The sequence below is a fragment of the Phaseolus vulgaris genome, chromosome 6 (assembly GCF_051622355.1).
Source record: "Phaseolus vulgaris cultivar YP4 chromosome 6, ASM5162235v1, whole genome shotgun sequence".
NCBI lineage: Eukaryota > Viridiplantae > Streptophyta > Magnoliopsida > Fabales > Fabaceae > Phaseolus > Phaseolus vulgaris.
The window spans coordinates 24,124,946-24,142,925 of record NC_143503.1 but is presented as its reverse complement, the minus strand read 5'-3'; the positions used below and the strand labels follow the sequence as shown (position 1 = coordinate 24,142,925).

At 30.0% G+C, this 17,980-nt stretch overlaps 1 protein-coding gene across 1 annotated transcript; it reads left to right on the top strand.

Annotated features, from left to right (window-relative positions):
* The first annotated feature begins 253 nt into the window (after positions 1-253).
* LOC137833478 (uncharacterized) lies at positions 254-1,100 on the top strand. Its single transcript, XM_068641824.2, has 3 exons — positions 254-598; positions 682-873; positions 954-1,100. Exons 1-3 carry the CDS (start codon positions 254-256, stop codon positions 1,098-1,100), a joined length of 684 nt encoding a protein of 227 aa, XP_068497925.2.
* Positions 1,101-17,980: the final 16,880 nt, after the last annotated feature.

Here is a 17,980-nt window from a genome sequence, read left to right as displayed (position 1 = left end):
TTGTGAATTGGTGGCTTATTTTGGTGTAGGTAGCATATTTCAAGTGATACTTCAAAAGATTTGTCCATCCAACAACAATTCAATGAGGTCGACATTGTTGGTAACATCAAGTGAGAAAGTCAAAATAAATTGTGCACGAAAGAAACATGCGAGTAAATCTACTAGATCAACAAAGCAAATCTCTTATTGCTTTGAAGATGATGTCATTCTTTCACCACATAGTTATTCTACTTTGAAATCTAGCAAGAGATTCATGAAGGACACCCCGACTAAATCAAACTTATTGCTAGATGAACTTGATGAATTTGACACTGATGATCATTATGACTATCGTGCACAAAATAAATCAAACTCATTGCTAGATCAATTTCCTGTCGAAATTCATCCATACATTGTTGATGTGGTTGATGTTAAGGCTGATGGTCATTGTGGGTATCGTGCGATTGCTGCATTATTGGGTATGGGAGAGGACTCGTGGGCTCTTGTGTGCATGGACTTGCATGAAGAACTTTGTCAATGGCGGCAAGAATATATTGATTTGTTTGGCGGGGATGCACATTATGAGTATTTGAAGAATTCACTTCTTGTTGACCACATGGTAATTATATTAATTTTGGATGATGTTATTTATTGTATAATGCTTTGTGAGTTGGACTAAGTTGATACATTTTTTTTTTCCAGATTGGTACAAATAAGTGGATGACAATTCCAGAAATGGGATACGTTATTGCAAATCGATATAATGTGATTCTAGTGTGTTTATCTCTTAAACAATCATTGACTATTTTCCCATTAAGATCTCAACCTCCAACAGATTTTAATCACCACTCCATGATCTGTATTGGACATGTACATGGAAATCATTTTGTTCAGGTTTGTTGAGCTCCACCATTAATCAATTTTATGACTCATTGAAAAACATAATTATTGACATTACTTACAATTTTTTACAGGTTCAGTTGGAAAAAGGTTGCCCGATTCCACCAACAGATATTTTGTGGTCTACTCATTCTTATCCAATCGCCAAAGCTTGGTCTTCATGTTATAGTAGTCAGATGCAATTTTTTACACAAATTATGTCTATTAGTCAACATTTATAGTTACGACTTTGTAATCGAATTGATAAATCAATATGTAAAGATACTTTGTGACTATTATAAATGAAAAATAAGAAATTTACTAGTGATAAATATAAGAAATAATTTCATTACCATTAAAAATAATAATGTAAACTTATTCATATGTATATTTTAATAAATTAGTATTAGGACTGGGTGAAGAAACAACAACTCTATCAGAGTTTCCAGTTTATTCATCGATTCAGCATTTTTGTTTTTATTTTTACTTTTCACTGTACATGTATTTTATCACTATTCTTAGAATCTCAAGAAAATAAAATGAAAATTTTAGACTTTAAAACGGATCGGTAAGTGATGAAAAGAGAAAAAAATTAAATCGTGTGAAGCACATTCTCACTTCACTCAAATAAAATTGGTTCTCAAATACATTGTGCATGTTTGAATTAGTTGATTTCATTTTCATATTACATATTAAAGTTAAACTTTTTAAAAAGGTTATAAGAAAATTTCACCAACAGATATTTTTTGTCTGTTCATTTTTTATCCAATTTTTAAAGTTTGTTCTTCATATTACACTAATCATCGGATGTAATTTTTTACACGTATTAGACAACATTTATAGCTATGACCTTGTAATTCAATTATTAAATCAATATATAAACAACATTGTGGTTATTATAAATGTGGAAGGAGAAATTCACTCAATGATAATGTAAGAATTAATTTCATTATCATTAAAAATAATAATATAAATAAAGTGTTCCTTCATCAAATTATAAAACAAAATTATAACTAAAATATAAATAATCATAGCTGTCTTGATTGATCCGACTAGCATCGAAGTTGTCCATGTCCCTTCCCACGCATGTAATTACATATGAATATTGGGATAGGGGTGTAGGAAGAAGATTTTAAGGTGCAGAAAGAAATACCCATAATCTTGAGGTTTAGGAAGGAAAAGCCCACAGAAAAAAGGTTCATATTTTCTTTGTAAGCCTCTTGTACACATTAATGATAAAAGCAATCTTTTTAAATTCTTATAGCTATCAAAAAAATATTTTCTGGAATGTATAAAAAGTTTCCAGATTTATATTCCGAAAAAAAATCTGAAAAAAATTAAATTTCTGAGTGAGATACCGATAATCATCCTTAATTGATCTTTTTATCTATTAAAAATATTCATGATAAAATAAAATTTTCAAGTTAGGCACGTTGAAGATACATACAAGTCTGAAATAACATCTTAGATAAAATAAAATAAAATTCTTAGCATGAAAAATGAAAAGAAATAAATGATTTAATATTTTATTATTTCACAAAGGAAAAGAGAATTTAACAATGTTTTAAACTTACAGCTTAAAATCATTAAAAAATTAGAACTTAATTATCAACAAGATAAGTAGTTTTTCTTAATAAATGAAAATAATTTTTGAAAAGAAAAACACTAAAAATAAAGCAAAATAATAGAGAAGGAAATCCATTTTTCAGATACTGCTATTAAGGAAATAATAATTATAAAATTATATGCAATTATTGTATGCAATATTTGACGATATTGTACCCAATTATATGCAATTAATTTAATAATTATAGAATCTCATGATTAGTATCCTACCTAATTAGATTGTAATTTGGGAGAGAGAAACTCCTATATATTTCCTATACATGACTGATGTAATATACACATAAGAGAATAAGAAACATCTTTTCTTCTTACCATTTTTTATCATTTTCTTATATGGTATCAGAGCACCGATCTTGGTGCCCTGACAGCCTCTCCATTTTTATCCCCTAAATAAAAAATCATGTCTGGCAAAGAAGGCATAAGTAACGAGTCCGATAGAAACCTCGTACAACACTTCAGTGCCGAACAAATTCAACAATTGGCAAGGGCTATTTACTCGCTCAACAATAACGGTAAAAGTGACACGTTTGTTAGCTCTGCAGGTCTGCTTGCCCATAACTCCTCTTCTAATTCTGCTTTTACGAAACCATGGATTTTGGATAGCGGAGCAACCCATCACATTGCATCTGATTCACAATTTTTCACACACACTTCATCATCATTTATTTCAAATGTTAATCTGCCCACAGGCTCAACTGCGCCCATCTCATGTCCATTAGTAAGATAACCAGTTCACTAAATTGTTGCGTTTTACAGGACTTGGCTACGGGGAGGATGATTGGCTCGGGTAAACAACACGCAGGCTTATACTACATGTCCCCTCTTCCAAACCAAGCCCACGCATCTCAAATATCGACCGATCCTGATTTATGGCATAAGCGCCTTGGACATCCTTCTCCAGAGTGTCTACAACTTGTATCTTCCCTACTACCTATCCCTATCAGTAAAAATCTCATTCCCATTCATAATCATTGTAGTATTTGTCCCAAAGCTAAACAGACAAGGCTACCCTTTCCTTTAAGCACAATAAAATCTTATTCTCCATTTAATCTATTGCATTGTGACATTTGGGGTCCTCATAAAACCCCAACTCATTTTGGAAAACGTTTTTTTCTCACTATAGTCGATGACTATACTAGATGTACTTGGCTATTTCTTATGAATTACAAATCTGAAACCCAACATCTCTTAGAGTCATTCATTACATTTGCACAAAATCAATTTCAGACATCTATTAAAACCATACGCGTTGACAACGGACTGGAATTTATTTCAATGTATGATTTTTTTCTCAAAAAAGTATTGAATGTCAACGCACTTGCGTTTACACTCCTCAACAAAATGGGGTAGTAGAACGCAAACATAGACATGTTTTAAATACAACACGAGCCCTCCTATTTCAGTCCAATTTACCATTAGAATTTTGGGAGAATGCGTTTTAACCGCCACATATATCATTAATCGCTTGCCATCACCTTTACTAAAAAATAAATCACCTTTTGAGCTACTATATAATCAACCACCTTCACTCTCTCACCTAAAAACTTTTGGTTGCCTTTGTTACGCAACTGTTGTTTCACCTAAGCAAAAATTTGATCCGCGTGCCCGACAATGCATCTTCATTGGTTATCCTCACAGTCAAAAAGCATACAAATTATTTGATATAGATGCAGGCACTTTTTTTACAAGTCGGGATGTCATCTTCCATGAAAGTGTTTTCCCATTCTGCCAACAGTCACAGACACAATCCTCACCTCCATTACAAGGTATTTTGCCCACTATTGACATTGACTTACCCACTCTTGTCCAACATTCACTTGATCAACCTTCTTCTCTTACTCATCACAATGCACCTGAACCTCCATCAAACCAACCTTTTTCTCCTACTCGTCACAATACACCTGAACCTCCATCAAACCAACCCTCTTCTCCTACTCGTCACAATGCACCTGAACCTCCATCAAACCAACCTTCTTCTCCTAGTCGTCATAATACACCTGAACCTCCAGTAGACCAACCTTCTTCTCCCATGCCAAGAAGTTTAGCACCCATTACCAAACCTTCTCCAACCGACCTTCCTGTTCGACGATCCAGTCGCACATCAACCCAACCTTCCTGGCTTCAAGACTACGTAACGGGATCCCAAGCCAATCATTCGACCACTGCCCAAGACCGACAGAATGGAACCAGGTATCCTATGCATCATTTTCTTTCTAATTCACGATTTTCTTCTACACATAGTGCATATCTTGCTAACATCACAGCCACCAAAGAACCTCACACTTATGCTCAAGCTATCCTTGATCCAAATTGGCAAAAAGCAATGGACGAAGAGCTTTCCGCCTTGCAGCTAAATCAAACGTGGACCTTGACATCGTTACCCGCTGGACAGAAACCCATCGGATGCAAATGGGTTTATAAAATAAAGTACAACTCAGATGGTAGCGTCGACAGATATAAGGCGCGCCTTGTCGCAAAGGGGTACACTCAGATTGAAGGTGTCGACTATTCTGAAACTTTTTCACCAACAGCAAAATTAACAACTTTGAGGTGTCTCCTCACCGCAGCAGCCAGAAATTGGTTTACTCACCAGCTAGATGTGCAAAATGCCTTCTTACATGGCACATTGCATGAAATTATTTACATGGACTTGCCACCCGGACATCATCGACAGGGGAGAACATTGTATGTCGACTCAACAAATCCCTTTATGGTCTCAAACAAGCATCTCGAACATGGTTTTCAACATTTTCTCATGTGATTAAATCTGTAGGATTTCAACAGTCCAAGACAGATTACTCTCTATTCACAAGACAGAATAACTCATCATTTACTGCCCTTTTGATTTATGTGGATGATATTCTTCTGACAGGAAATGATTTGACAGAAATTCAGCGTGTTAAAGATTGTTTATTACAACAATTTCGCATTAAAGATCTTGGAGACCTAAAATATTTTCTAGGGATTGAATTTTCCCGTTCCAAAGCTGGTATTTACATGTCCCAAAGAAAATATGCGTTTGATATTTTGCAGGATACGGGACTCACAGGTGCTCGTCCAGACAAATTTCCAATGGAACAATACCTAAAAATCACACCAGACGATGGAGAGTTATTAAAGGATCCAGTCAAATACAGGCGACTCGTGGGACGACTGATATACCTCACGGTTACTCGGCCTGACATAGCATTTTCGATTCGGACCCTAAGTCAATATATACAGGATCCACGGAAACCTCATTGGGATGCCGCAATTCGAGTCCTAAAGTACATCAAAGGATCACCAGGACAAGGATTGTTATTGCCATCCGAAAACAATCTGACATTGACAGCTTATTGCGACTCAGACTGGGGAGGTTGTCAGACAACTCGGAGATCAGTATCTGGATATTGCATTTTTCTTGGTTCATCTATTATCTCATGGAAGTTAAAAAAACAGACAAACGTATCAAGATCATCAGCGGAAGCAGAATACCGCGCAATGGCCAATACTTGTTTGGAGATAGTTTGGTTGCGATATCTGTTGCAGGATTTAATGTTGCAGGATTTAAAGGTGCCATGTAACTTGCCAGTTCAACTTTTCTGTGACAATCAAGCGGCATTACATATAGCAGCAAACCCAGTATTTCATGAACGCACAAAACACATTGAGATAGACTGTCACATTGTGCGAGAAAAATTACAAGCTGGGATAATCAGTCCTTCATATGTACCGACACAGTATCAGCTCGCAGATATTTTTACGAAGGCATTGGGCAAGGAACGATTTTTGACGCTACGACACAAGTTGGGGTTCTTGATCTTCACCTACCAACTTGAGGGGAGTATTAAGGAAATAATAATTATAAAATTATATGCAATTATTGTATGCAATATTTGACGATATTGTACCCAATTATATGCAATTAATTTAATAATTATAGAATCTCATGATTAGTATCCTACCTAATTAGATTGTAATTTGGGAGAGAGAAACTCCTATATATTTCCTATACATGACTGATGTAATATACACATAAGAGAATAAGAAACATTTTTTCTTCTTACCATTTTTTATCATTTTCTTATAACTGCACATGAGTTAATGATGTTGCAATGTGCAAATACAAACAACTACGGAAAGGGAAAGGCACGTCACCTATACTAATACAGCGTAGCTATACTATTATGTATGGATAGAGAAAGCTTAGAAGACAATTTGTTTTTAAAGGGAAATTAAAATATTTAATAATAAAATATGGTATTTGAGCGAGAAATTTTAAAATTTTATTAGCAAATATTCGAAAATGGAAAATTTCTTTTTAATTTCAACTTTTACATATAATAAGTAAAATTTTTAAAATTTTCCTCAATATTTTTTTTATGTTTATGTTTTTAATATTAAATAATACCATTTTCTTAATTGGGACATTATCGATTTAATTTAATTGAGACTAAAATATTTGTAGAGGATAATTATCATCGAGTTGATATTTTCTTTTTCAGTTAATGTTGATTTTTTTTTTCTAGTTAAAGTTTATCATAGGTATTTTTTTTACCAATATGGTGAATATTTTTTTTATTGATATTAATTTGTGTTTATTTTTTGTCAAAGCTAATTGGACTAATAATGTGTTTTTGGGATGTTGAAATATATATATATATATATATATATATATATATATATATTCAAATGTAATTAGAGTTTTTATTTTCACAACATAGTCGAACACTACAAGAAAATTATGAAATAAAAATCAATTTTAGAAAAAAATAATAATTAGTTGCTATAGTGACTAAATTAGAGACCATTTTAGAGAGTAAAAAAAATTTTAATTTTTAAATTAATTTCGATTATTGTTAAATGGTTTCTAAATTAGTATCTAATCAGCAACCAAAGTTTTTGCTACCAAATTTAGAATCTAAATAATTGGTAGTTAAAATGTTGGTTGCTAATTAGATACTAATTTAGAAACCATTTAACAATAATAGAAACTAATTTAAAAACCATTTTTTTTAGTTTCTAAAATTTTGTTACTATAGCAACTAATTATTTTTAGTATCTAAAGTTGATTTTTATTTCATGTTTTTTTAGTGAAAGTTATTTATCAACTCATAGTAATCAAGATTTTCTAGATAACATTGGAAGAATATCAAGAAAATTTCTCTTTCACCAAAGTGAAAAAGTATCACCGTTAACTAGTACAGTAGATACACTACACGACAAGTGAAATTGTCTTCGAGTCTTTCCCACCTTTCATTTAAAGAAACAAATTTGAGTTGATTCCCAAAAACTCCATTAAATGCTTTGACACGCTAGTAAGTTCAACACACACAGCTTGCCACAAGTTAGCCTCATCATCTAAATTCAATAGTGTTAGTAAACATTTGACAAGAAAAAAATGAATATTTGTGGGTATTAATGAAATGGTCGGTAAAATAGTCCTAAACATAAGGAACATGATGTTGAACAACCAAGTTCATATTGTTATAAGAATTTAAAGACTTTCATAGCAAAGTTTAAGCTGAAATTGTGCCAACTAAAACGAAAGTTTACAAGAAAGAACACAATCACTGATCACAACCCGCTCCAAAAGTCTGAGAATCCCGTAACCTAAGATTCACACATTACACTCATTGTGAGTAAAACACATAACTTGGAAGAAACTCACAAGTGAACTAATTCCTACACCTAGAAATGTGTAAACACTACCAAATGTAAATCTAAGTCAGTATAGTCGACACCATTTTACAAATGACAATGACACGAAAGAATGTTTGACTTTAAAGGACAAAATAGAAGAACCGATGTAATTATGACACTTAATCCAAACTCATTCACTTAAAACTTATTAAAAGAGTAAAACTTAAATAATTTATTATTCATTAATTAAACATTCTTTGGAATGGACAACTATAACAAAACAAAGGACTACTCTTTGAGAAGAATTTGTAGCTCTTGTGGGTCTACTTGCTAAGTGCCATCATATTCATCACAACTGTTAGCCTTAGAAGTGCATTTAAATTACTCAAATTTCATGCAGTTTCTCACCATCTTCTGTCAGAAAATGCCAACAATGAGTGCAATCAATCATTACTAGTAAGAAGATGAGATTCAATTTCATTGTAGGGCAGTTGTGAAAAACACAGATTACTCTTAATGGTTGTTTTACCGCCTTCACATTTGGAAAGAGTGTTCTAGGAATATTCAACTTCCCTCTATTGTCAATTTGAGGACCCTTCAGAAAATGGATGGGGTCAGGACACAATAGACCATGCACAATCATTGACATAAAATCATGTGAACTCTCTGTTACCAGAATAACAACAATAATGTGAAGCCTGAAAATAAATGAAACTAAAAGCAGAGACAGAGAGAGTACCAGATTTTATACTATGCATTTCTCCACAAGCAACTAGTTAATTAGATTCACTGGGTGTATTCTATATATGACCTTAGTGGAGTTTTCTTTATAATAATAATAAGTGAAATGTAACTAATAAGATTGAAGCAACAATTAAAGCTGCTGATAACATGCATAGTGATCGACAAAATAAGAGAAAACTTCCCTTTTATTGATTAGTGGTGTGAATAAAGCCACTTAACATGGGGACACAAGTGTTGATGAGACATTTTTCTATTCTTTATTATAGAAATCATGAGCTTAGTTTATATTTCATTTTTCTAGTGTGTTTATATATACACTCACAGAGGCCAAAAAATGTATGGATATGACCCTGTGGAAGTATTGTGTGGTAAACTTCATTGTATGCTCAACTTGTTTTTTCTTAGTGTGGTGTCAAGTTCCCACTTATTATTAGAATGGAATCTATGGTTGGTTTATTTAAAAGTTTAAGTAGGATGTTGTATTCTTAATTCTTTAAAAGTTTAAGCTACCCTTTTACGAATTAAATTCCTACACTTGGTCATAAATGCTCTGATAAAGACATGTCATATTAGTACAAGACCAATTACTTTAAAACTTAGATGTTCAAGTGTCACAACATAACCCCTAACCAAGAGAATCACCCTTGAAGATCTTTGGAGATTATTTTTTCATTGTTAAGCTGTTAGACAGTGCAATCAATAACAACATTCTGATAAAATAGTTATGCTTCATCCACTTTAAACCAAAAATAAGTAAGGTACTTGCTAGGAAAATGAAAGTGGTTGCATCATATGCCATATATAACCTTAGTGATCACATTGTCGGCAGCTTTCTCTTAGTCTAGGAACCAAAAAGAAAGGAAAAGCTTTATTGTGCTGTCCTTAAAGGCCATTAGAGAGAACCAATTTAACAAAGCTCTTTTAAAGTGCCTATATAATGGACTCTTCCTTTCTTGTTCATTCAGACCCCTTTTTTTTACTTTTTTGTTTCAGACCCTTTTTACCTGCTATTCTTCAGTCAACCATATGGTCAAAGTCAGAGGCACGAATGGTTTAAAGCTTCATTCAGAATGAATCTCAGTTTCCTTCTATCACAAAATATATATATATATATATACACATGTATGTATGTATATATACATGTATGTATATGTCTTAAAAACTTGCAGACAAACCAGAATGAAAACTTGAGAATGAAAATAAACCAAAACAACTTGAAGAAACAAGAAACTTTGCATTATTCTAATAAAGTCCAAATCAAAATTATTGGATGTATTCTGTAGTTTAGTCCAATAGACTAAATTAGTGTCCACCTAACCTAACTACTCTAATCTGAACTGTCTTAAGAATGAATATTATATAGCTATCTATTGATATTATACTTTTAAGCATGCCCTACAAAAACTGAGATTCTAATTTGGTGTTTTGGAACGTGCTGCTACTTTAATCTCATTTTATATATTGTAGGAATAGGCTCCTGCCATTTTAAAAAGGCATGATTCTGTGAAAATTTGTTTCTGCATTCCCCAAATTAACCCTTAAAACTTGTAATGGTCTATAAGAAGTTGAACTTCTATAAACTCACAGTATAATTGTATAAATACTTAATTAGACTGACAGAAGTAATCACTAAGATTCAAAACTCATTGAGTGGAAATAGCTTGGATCCACGTGAACTCCAAATTAATCTCACATCTCATACATAATGGCCAAGATTATTGAAGGAAATGATTTTATAAAAAAAAACTGCAACTCATGTATATCAAAACTTTTTGAGAAAAGTGTAGGGATTCTCTTAACTCATTTTTCAACTAAAGATATGCTAGTGCTTATCAGAAAACATATTATTCCACTTTGTTCTTTGTATTCTACTTTAATTTCATGAGAAGTAAATATTTACCGGGAATAACTTGGATATAGTGCAATAATTGTCAAAAAGCCTATATGCTCTCTACTCTACCTAAGCAAGCCATGGATTATTCACTGCTAATACCAATTCCACCAAAATGAAAGTCAAATACTGCAATCAATAGTCTTGAATAAGCATCAAATACAATGGCCATGCCACACCAAAAGAATGCTAAGCCATAAATATCCTTCATCAGGTGAGCATGCTTCAATAAACAAGGGACATTTCTAGATCAACTTTATGTAAAGAGAAAATTATCTGGACCCACACCAGTACAAAGCTACAAAACTTAGATGATATCATGTGGCCCACATGGAAATCCTTGTTTTGTCTAGACCCCACTTTCATTATGAAAAACACAACTGGGGCATTCTCAATGAAACATACATATCCAACAATTATTACAAGCTTTACAAGGTTACTGGTTGAGGACTTGATTTATGAGGAGTAATTTCATCTTTCATTTTAAAAGTGACCAAATTGAGAATCTTTAAGTAAAAGAAAAACTTCACCCCTCCATCATTTGTTTGTATGACATACCCTATTAATCCTCACACATCTCTGAATGTGTATTCTTAAGTTTCTATTAAGCAAACTTATGTTAAATATAAATAAATCTTACAACTTGAGTTTAGATACAACTCAATTCTAAAAGCTAGTTTAAGACCAAAACTTACTCTCACTTAATCAGATAAATTTAACAAACAACTATTAAAATAAACAATGGTATTATTTTATGATTTAGATTTAGATATGATAACCCAATTCAAAAACTACCTTAAATTATGGAGATTGTCACTAGTTTGTGTACACTATTTGTATTAAATTGACCTGAAATGATTGACAGTCACTATGAATAACAACAGTTTGATTCTATTTTTCCAAAAACCCTATTTCACCTGGTTTAAAATAGAATGATGATCACTTGATACCGTGGCCAAATAGCTATTACAGTCTCTATCTTGTGTGCCTTTGAGGGTTCAAATCCTGAAGCATGTCCATTACATCCAACTGGTCACACCATCATTATGTCAACTACTTACTTAACTTTAACGCGCGTTTAGATTCTGACTGCATTGGTTCTAATAAATAGGAGGGAAAAAAACCTTAGCACTCTGAGTCATGGTTAAGTTATTCAGCCAAAAAATAAAATTGATGCTTAAGTTACAAGTTTGTTCGTGAAGCAAATTCCAAGATTAGAAACGCATCCCTCGTACTATAATCACAAGCACAGGGTGTGTCATGTTTCTTTCAACTTTATGATTTTTTGTGTACTTCACATGTTTGGGATCTGATTGTTTTAACTGTAAACTCACGTTTTGTCAGCAGAAGAGAAAATGTAGCATAACGTCCGATGATTGTGCCTTGTAAATTGTGCATGTATTGATTTAGATTGTTGATCTTCTTTTCGGAAGCCTTTCATAAAATATATTAAACTGTTATTGCAGGTATATGTGATGAGTATTAGAACACAATGGACTATGAAGTATGCATTAAAAGTGTTATAATAAAATAGATTATCATGGCATAACATAACTACAAGAAGTTTCACAAACAAACAAAATGGGGTAATTGGAATCATGCATTATCTTTTGTGATTTCCCAATCACATGCTGCTTGTGTAGAACAGGGGATTGAGAATGAAGACAAGGGTTATTAGACATTATTGGAGCCATATGTGAACAAAACTATATGATGAAGTTTTCATTCACTGTGTCTACAACTAGTCCTGACAGAGAGAACTGCTGCTTGAGAAGTGGTTTAACATTTTACTATTGCCAAACTGATAACAGCAATTTTTGACTTTATATCTCTCTAGCCAGCACTTTTGAATCTCACTTCTTATTGCTATTCACATGAAAGAATGGATTAGGATCAAAATGGAATCAAATTCAATATAAATGAAACATAATTTGTTTGGATAATCTTTTCATGAGAATTTTTAAAAAAGAAAAAAATTGAACTAAAACATTCTTATGTGACTTTTTTCCCCAAATGTCATGCTTTTGAAAATTAATTTCCTATATAACACCATTTGAGATTTAATTTCTTGAATAACATCATTTAACCAAATTCTTACATATGTTTCTTATTTTCGCAAAAAAAATAAAATTCAAAACTTGGTTTTCGGATAATCGAATTTTGGAGTATTTTTTTTCCAAAAATGAACCGGAGGAAAAAAGGTTATTCGGTAAGTCATTGAAATCTAGTTTCAGAACAATATAATTCTGACTTGGTCTATCAATGCTGATTCAAAATTAATTATGTGGTAACAGAATTTTGGGATGATATTTTGGATTTTTTTATTTTTTCGAGAGTGAATGGGAAAGAAGAAAGGAAATATAAAATAAATTAAAAAAAAATTAAACACTTTTTTGTAAGTAAAAAATGTTTTGAAAACCTTAATTAAAAATGGGGAGAATAAATTTTAAATGAGAGGAGAAAATTATTAAATTATGTAAGATTAAATTATTAAATTTTGTTTTGTAGTGAATTTAAATATTTATAAAATTGAAATAGAAGGAAATATAAAATTAAAAATTAAAAATATTAAAATTTATAAAGGATAATATTAATAAAAAATGAAATAAAATATTTTAGAGGCATTATTGGAAAAATAAATGATTTTTTTTTGTATTTTTATAATAAATTTGAATTGTGAAAAATAAATTCTAATAAATTTGTAAATATAGTTTTATAATAGAATTAAAATTGGCTGAAAAAATTATAATAAATTATAATATTGGTACCATAATTAAATGTTTGGTATTTTTTGTTTGTTAGAAAAATAGAAAAATAATTAATAGTAAAAATTAAATAAAATTATTGAAATATTTTATAAAAAAAATAGTAATTAAATGGTTTAAAAAAATAGAAATAAAAGTTAAATTATTCATTATTGATATGTAACATGATAAAGAAAATTAAGTTAATAAGTGTATCATTAGGTTTAAAAAAAATTAAGTTCATAAATTAAAATTTTGAGATTTTTTTTTGCAAAAATAAAAAACAAAGATGACCATGAAAAAAAATAGTGTTATCTAGAGAATTAATTCCGGAAACGTGTCATTTGTGGAAAAAAAGTCGTCTTATGTTGGTTAATTTGTATAATTTCTCCCTGTTTTTTTTTTTTTAATTTGGTATCAAATAATTTTAAGTCAGGAAAAACTCATTTTATTTTCTTATATTTTCTTTTTAAAATATTAATTTGTCTAAACCTTTCATAGATACATCGAAAACTTTTTTAATTTGTACTAAGAAACATAATTATTCTTGTACGTCAATATAGTCTCATATTTCTTAGGAGTCATTCTCCCTCAATCTTCCGAGATGTCTTTTCATAATAAAATCGTAACGGATCACTGATCTCCAAAGCGGATAATACCTCGAAGGCGATGATTAATCTAGCAATGTTATTTCTCATACTTGCGGTCGGAACATTCATAAATTTGTGTATATGAAAAAATATTATTAGATAGTTTAAAGATAATGTTTGATTTTTGGTGGTAAAATTGAAAAAGAAAATGAATGGTCTTAGTAATTTTGGAAAAATAGACATAAGATGTAAAAGATATAGACATGTGGACGAGTGACATGAGTGATGATATTGGCATTATTGATTTGGTTTGATTCTCTCTCCTTAAGCACATAAGGCACTAAAATTTAAGGTGAAGACATAAAACCTTAAAGACAGTGAATAGTTGCCTTGTAGTTAATAACAAAATGGCTTATCACTCTCACGTGCCTCAAAGGACGGGCATTTGTCTGTGTGCGAAGGACACTGCACACTACAAAGCTGAATATATAAGAACCATGCAAGTGTAAATACATTGTAACAGAATTTAGGTTTATTTATTGCATTTCCTAAAGAACTTTAAAGGAGATAAGTTAAACACTGAAACCAGAAAATGGGCATTTAGAGACAAAGTCATGTGTGTACCTGCTCGAATCTTTAAAAGGAAAATTACATAAAGAAGTAGATAAGCTAAGTCCTTCGCTTTGGATTCTCTTACATGTAACTGCTTATTTCATTGCAGCTGTCTTACACCTTCTATAAACTAATACATTTTTTTAATTTTATTTTACCATTAATTTAGCACATAATTTGGTTTGGTTTACCCAAATACTTTAAATTTCTCTCTTCAGTATACAATTACTTTAGAACAAAATCTTATTGTTTATACTGATAGCAAAATCACCAGTTTTTTTTCGAAACTAGTGCAATTTAAAACCATTTTTTTTAAATGGACAAATTTTTCTTTTAATTTTAGAATTGGGTAAACGGAATCTAATCGGAAATATCAAACTAAATCTAATCCATATGATAAAAAATTAAGTTAGTAAAATCCAAAATTTGAAATACTAAAACTAGATTTGAAATTTTAATCGGAAAGTTAAAATTAAACTACAAGAAAATCATGAAATAGAAATCAATTTTTGAAGACAAAAAATAATTAGTTGATATAGTGACTAAATTAGATACCATTTTGGAGACTATTTTTTTTTTATATTAGTTTCTATTATTGTTAAATGGTTTCTAAATTGGTATATAATTAGGAATCAAAATTTTTGATACCAAATTTAGAAACTAAATAATTGGTAGTTAAAACCTTGGTAGCTAATTATATATCAATTTAGAAATAATTTAATAATAATAGAAACTAATTTAGAAACCATATTTTTTTTAGTTTTTAAAATAGTTTCTAATTTAGTTACTATAACAACTAATTATTTTTTATCTCTAAAATTGATTTCTATTTCAAATTTTTTCTTGTGGTGTGGTGTTGAGAACGTCGACTAATAGTACAAGAGTCTACATTCTACTATTATTGATATGAACAATTTATTATATTGTGACCTTCATTTAACTGAACAACTGTTTCTTCACCTTGACATTTTTGAACGTAAAATAATTTAAATGTATTAAAAAAAAAAGGTTATACTTAATTTCTTTTTCAACTATGTATTCAATATTTTTTAATTATATATAATAAAAAATTAATTTTTAAAACGTATATGAATGTACGAGTACAATTTCAAATTCGTATTTTATGTATACAATCTCTTAATAAATTCCATTTTTAAATTTTGTTTTTAATTATACATATTTTTAATTACACAATTTTAGCGTTAAGTATTTTGTTCAAAACTCGCATATAGTATTTCTTCTAATTTTTAAAATCGTATTTTAAGATTTATCCAATTTTAAAATTAAAAAAATGTCAGAAATTCGACTTTAAATTGCACTAATTTCCTAAAAAAACCCAAAATCATATGAAAACATAAATTCAATTACATATTTTGTCACCTAATAATCATTAATCTGGTAACTTCACTGTCAAAGTTTTTTCAAACATAGGTTTTCTTTGCCCATTTTATTATCAAATTTAAAAATTTGCACACTTATCTCTCAATTTCTTGTATATTTTCACAATCATGTTTTTCAACATTTACTTACTTTAACGTTATGTATCTGTAATAAAGCAATATTTTTGTAAAAAATTGTGATACAATGACGAGATCAATAAAATATTTAAAAATGTAATAAAAAAAAATACTTTAATACTCTGATAGAAAATTGTGATAGTTAAATGGGGAAGTCTCCACGTGAGATACTGACACTGGAAATTATATTATATTATGAAATTGAGTTATATATAGGTAGGTTAATTAAGTATCTGCATTTTCATGCATCAAAATCTTAAGGACCTTCTAATAATCTTCACATGACAACTATGATTTGTTTTCCAGCTATTCTGACATCATTGTCTTCCACGTCTTGCCCTGTATCATAATATATATTAATCTTTTTCCTCTGTCTTAAGTTTTAACATTCCTTCTGTTGTTTCATTAATTATAATCTGTTTCATAAGTTTTGTTTCAGCCTTGGTTTGGATGCCACCAAATAATTTGATCACTCAAATTAAATCTGCATAATTTTTTACAGTACAAATTAAAAGTTTCTCACCCCCATGATTTCATCCAATAATTAATAAAACATTAATTAACAAAGGTGTAATTTATCACAATTATGTAAATTTACAAAGGAAAATAAATAAATAAATAAATAATTAAAAAATGGATTTTTACATTTTATTAAATCTATCCTTTATTTTTATTTGATTGTTTTTTACAATTTTTCTTTGTTAATGATACAGTTCTATTGCCACCACAATAAAATCATTATAAAAAATAAAATAATTAATTGTAATAGTAATTAAATTAAAAACTATTTTAAAAATTTAAAAAAATTAGTTTTTAAATTAAGTTTTATTATTGTTAAATACTTTTTAAATTAGTATCTAATTAGCTACCAAGGTTTTAACTACTAATTATTTACATTTTAAATTTGGTAGCAAAAACTTTGGTAATTAATTAGATACCAATTTAGAAATCATTTAACGATAATAAAACTAATTTAAAAATTAAAAATATTTTTAATTTCAAAAATATTTCTAATTTAGTCAGTATAATAATTAATTATTTTTATCTCTAAAATTGAATTCTATTTCAATTTTCCACGACTTTGCACTTCTATTAATTATCAGAAAATTAGGCGAAAGATTTCATCTGAACAATTAAGATGAATAGTTAACATCAGGGAGAACAAAATCACTGATAGGAGAAATAGGAAGACATAAGCCAATAATTAATGAAAATAGAAAATAAAAAACTATTGTACTTTGAAAATAGTTCATATTTTATATATTGTATTATCATAGGACATCTTCAATTATTTTATTTCATGTGCCCAGCTTTACAGACATATTTATTATAGAGTTTATTTCCATTGCAGAATAAAGGGTGTCTCATTCGAAGGTGGCCCTGCTCTACTCTAAACCCAAAGAGAGATTTTTTTTTTGTATAATTATGTAGAGTACTTGAGTGAGAGAGTGTATTAATATAGTTAATTCCAACCTAAACAATTCAATGAAGGATCCATAATTTTAAAGTAGAAAATGTTAATTAGCTCACATTATGTAAAAATTATGTTTTTTTTTATAATTCTTGAGCTTATTTAATTATTTAATGCTTGATAATTGGTGATCCGCGTGAATGGTTGTTGCACAGAAGAAGAGTAGAGGTAAGGTAAATTAGAGATAATTTCTTGCTTAATAATTGCTTAACCGTGTAGAAGCACTTTTCCACCCTGAATTGAAGCTGGAATTAGCAAACCAAAGAAAGTATATATTATAGATTGAATCACGTACCGTTACTTTC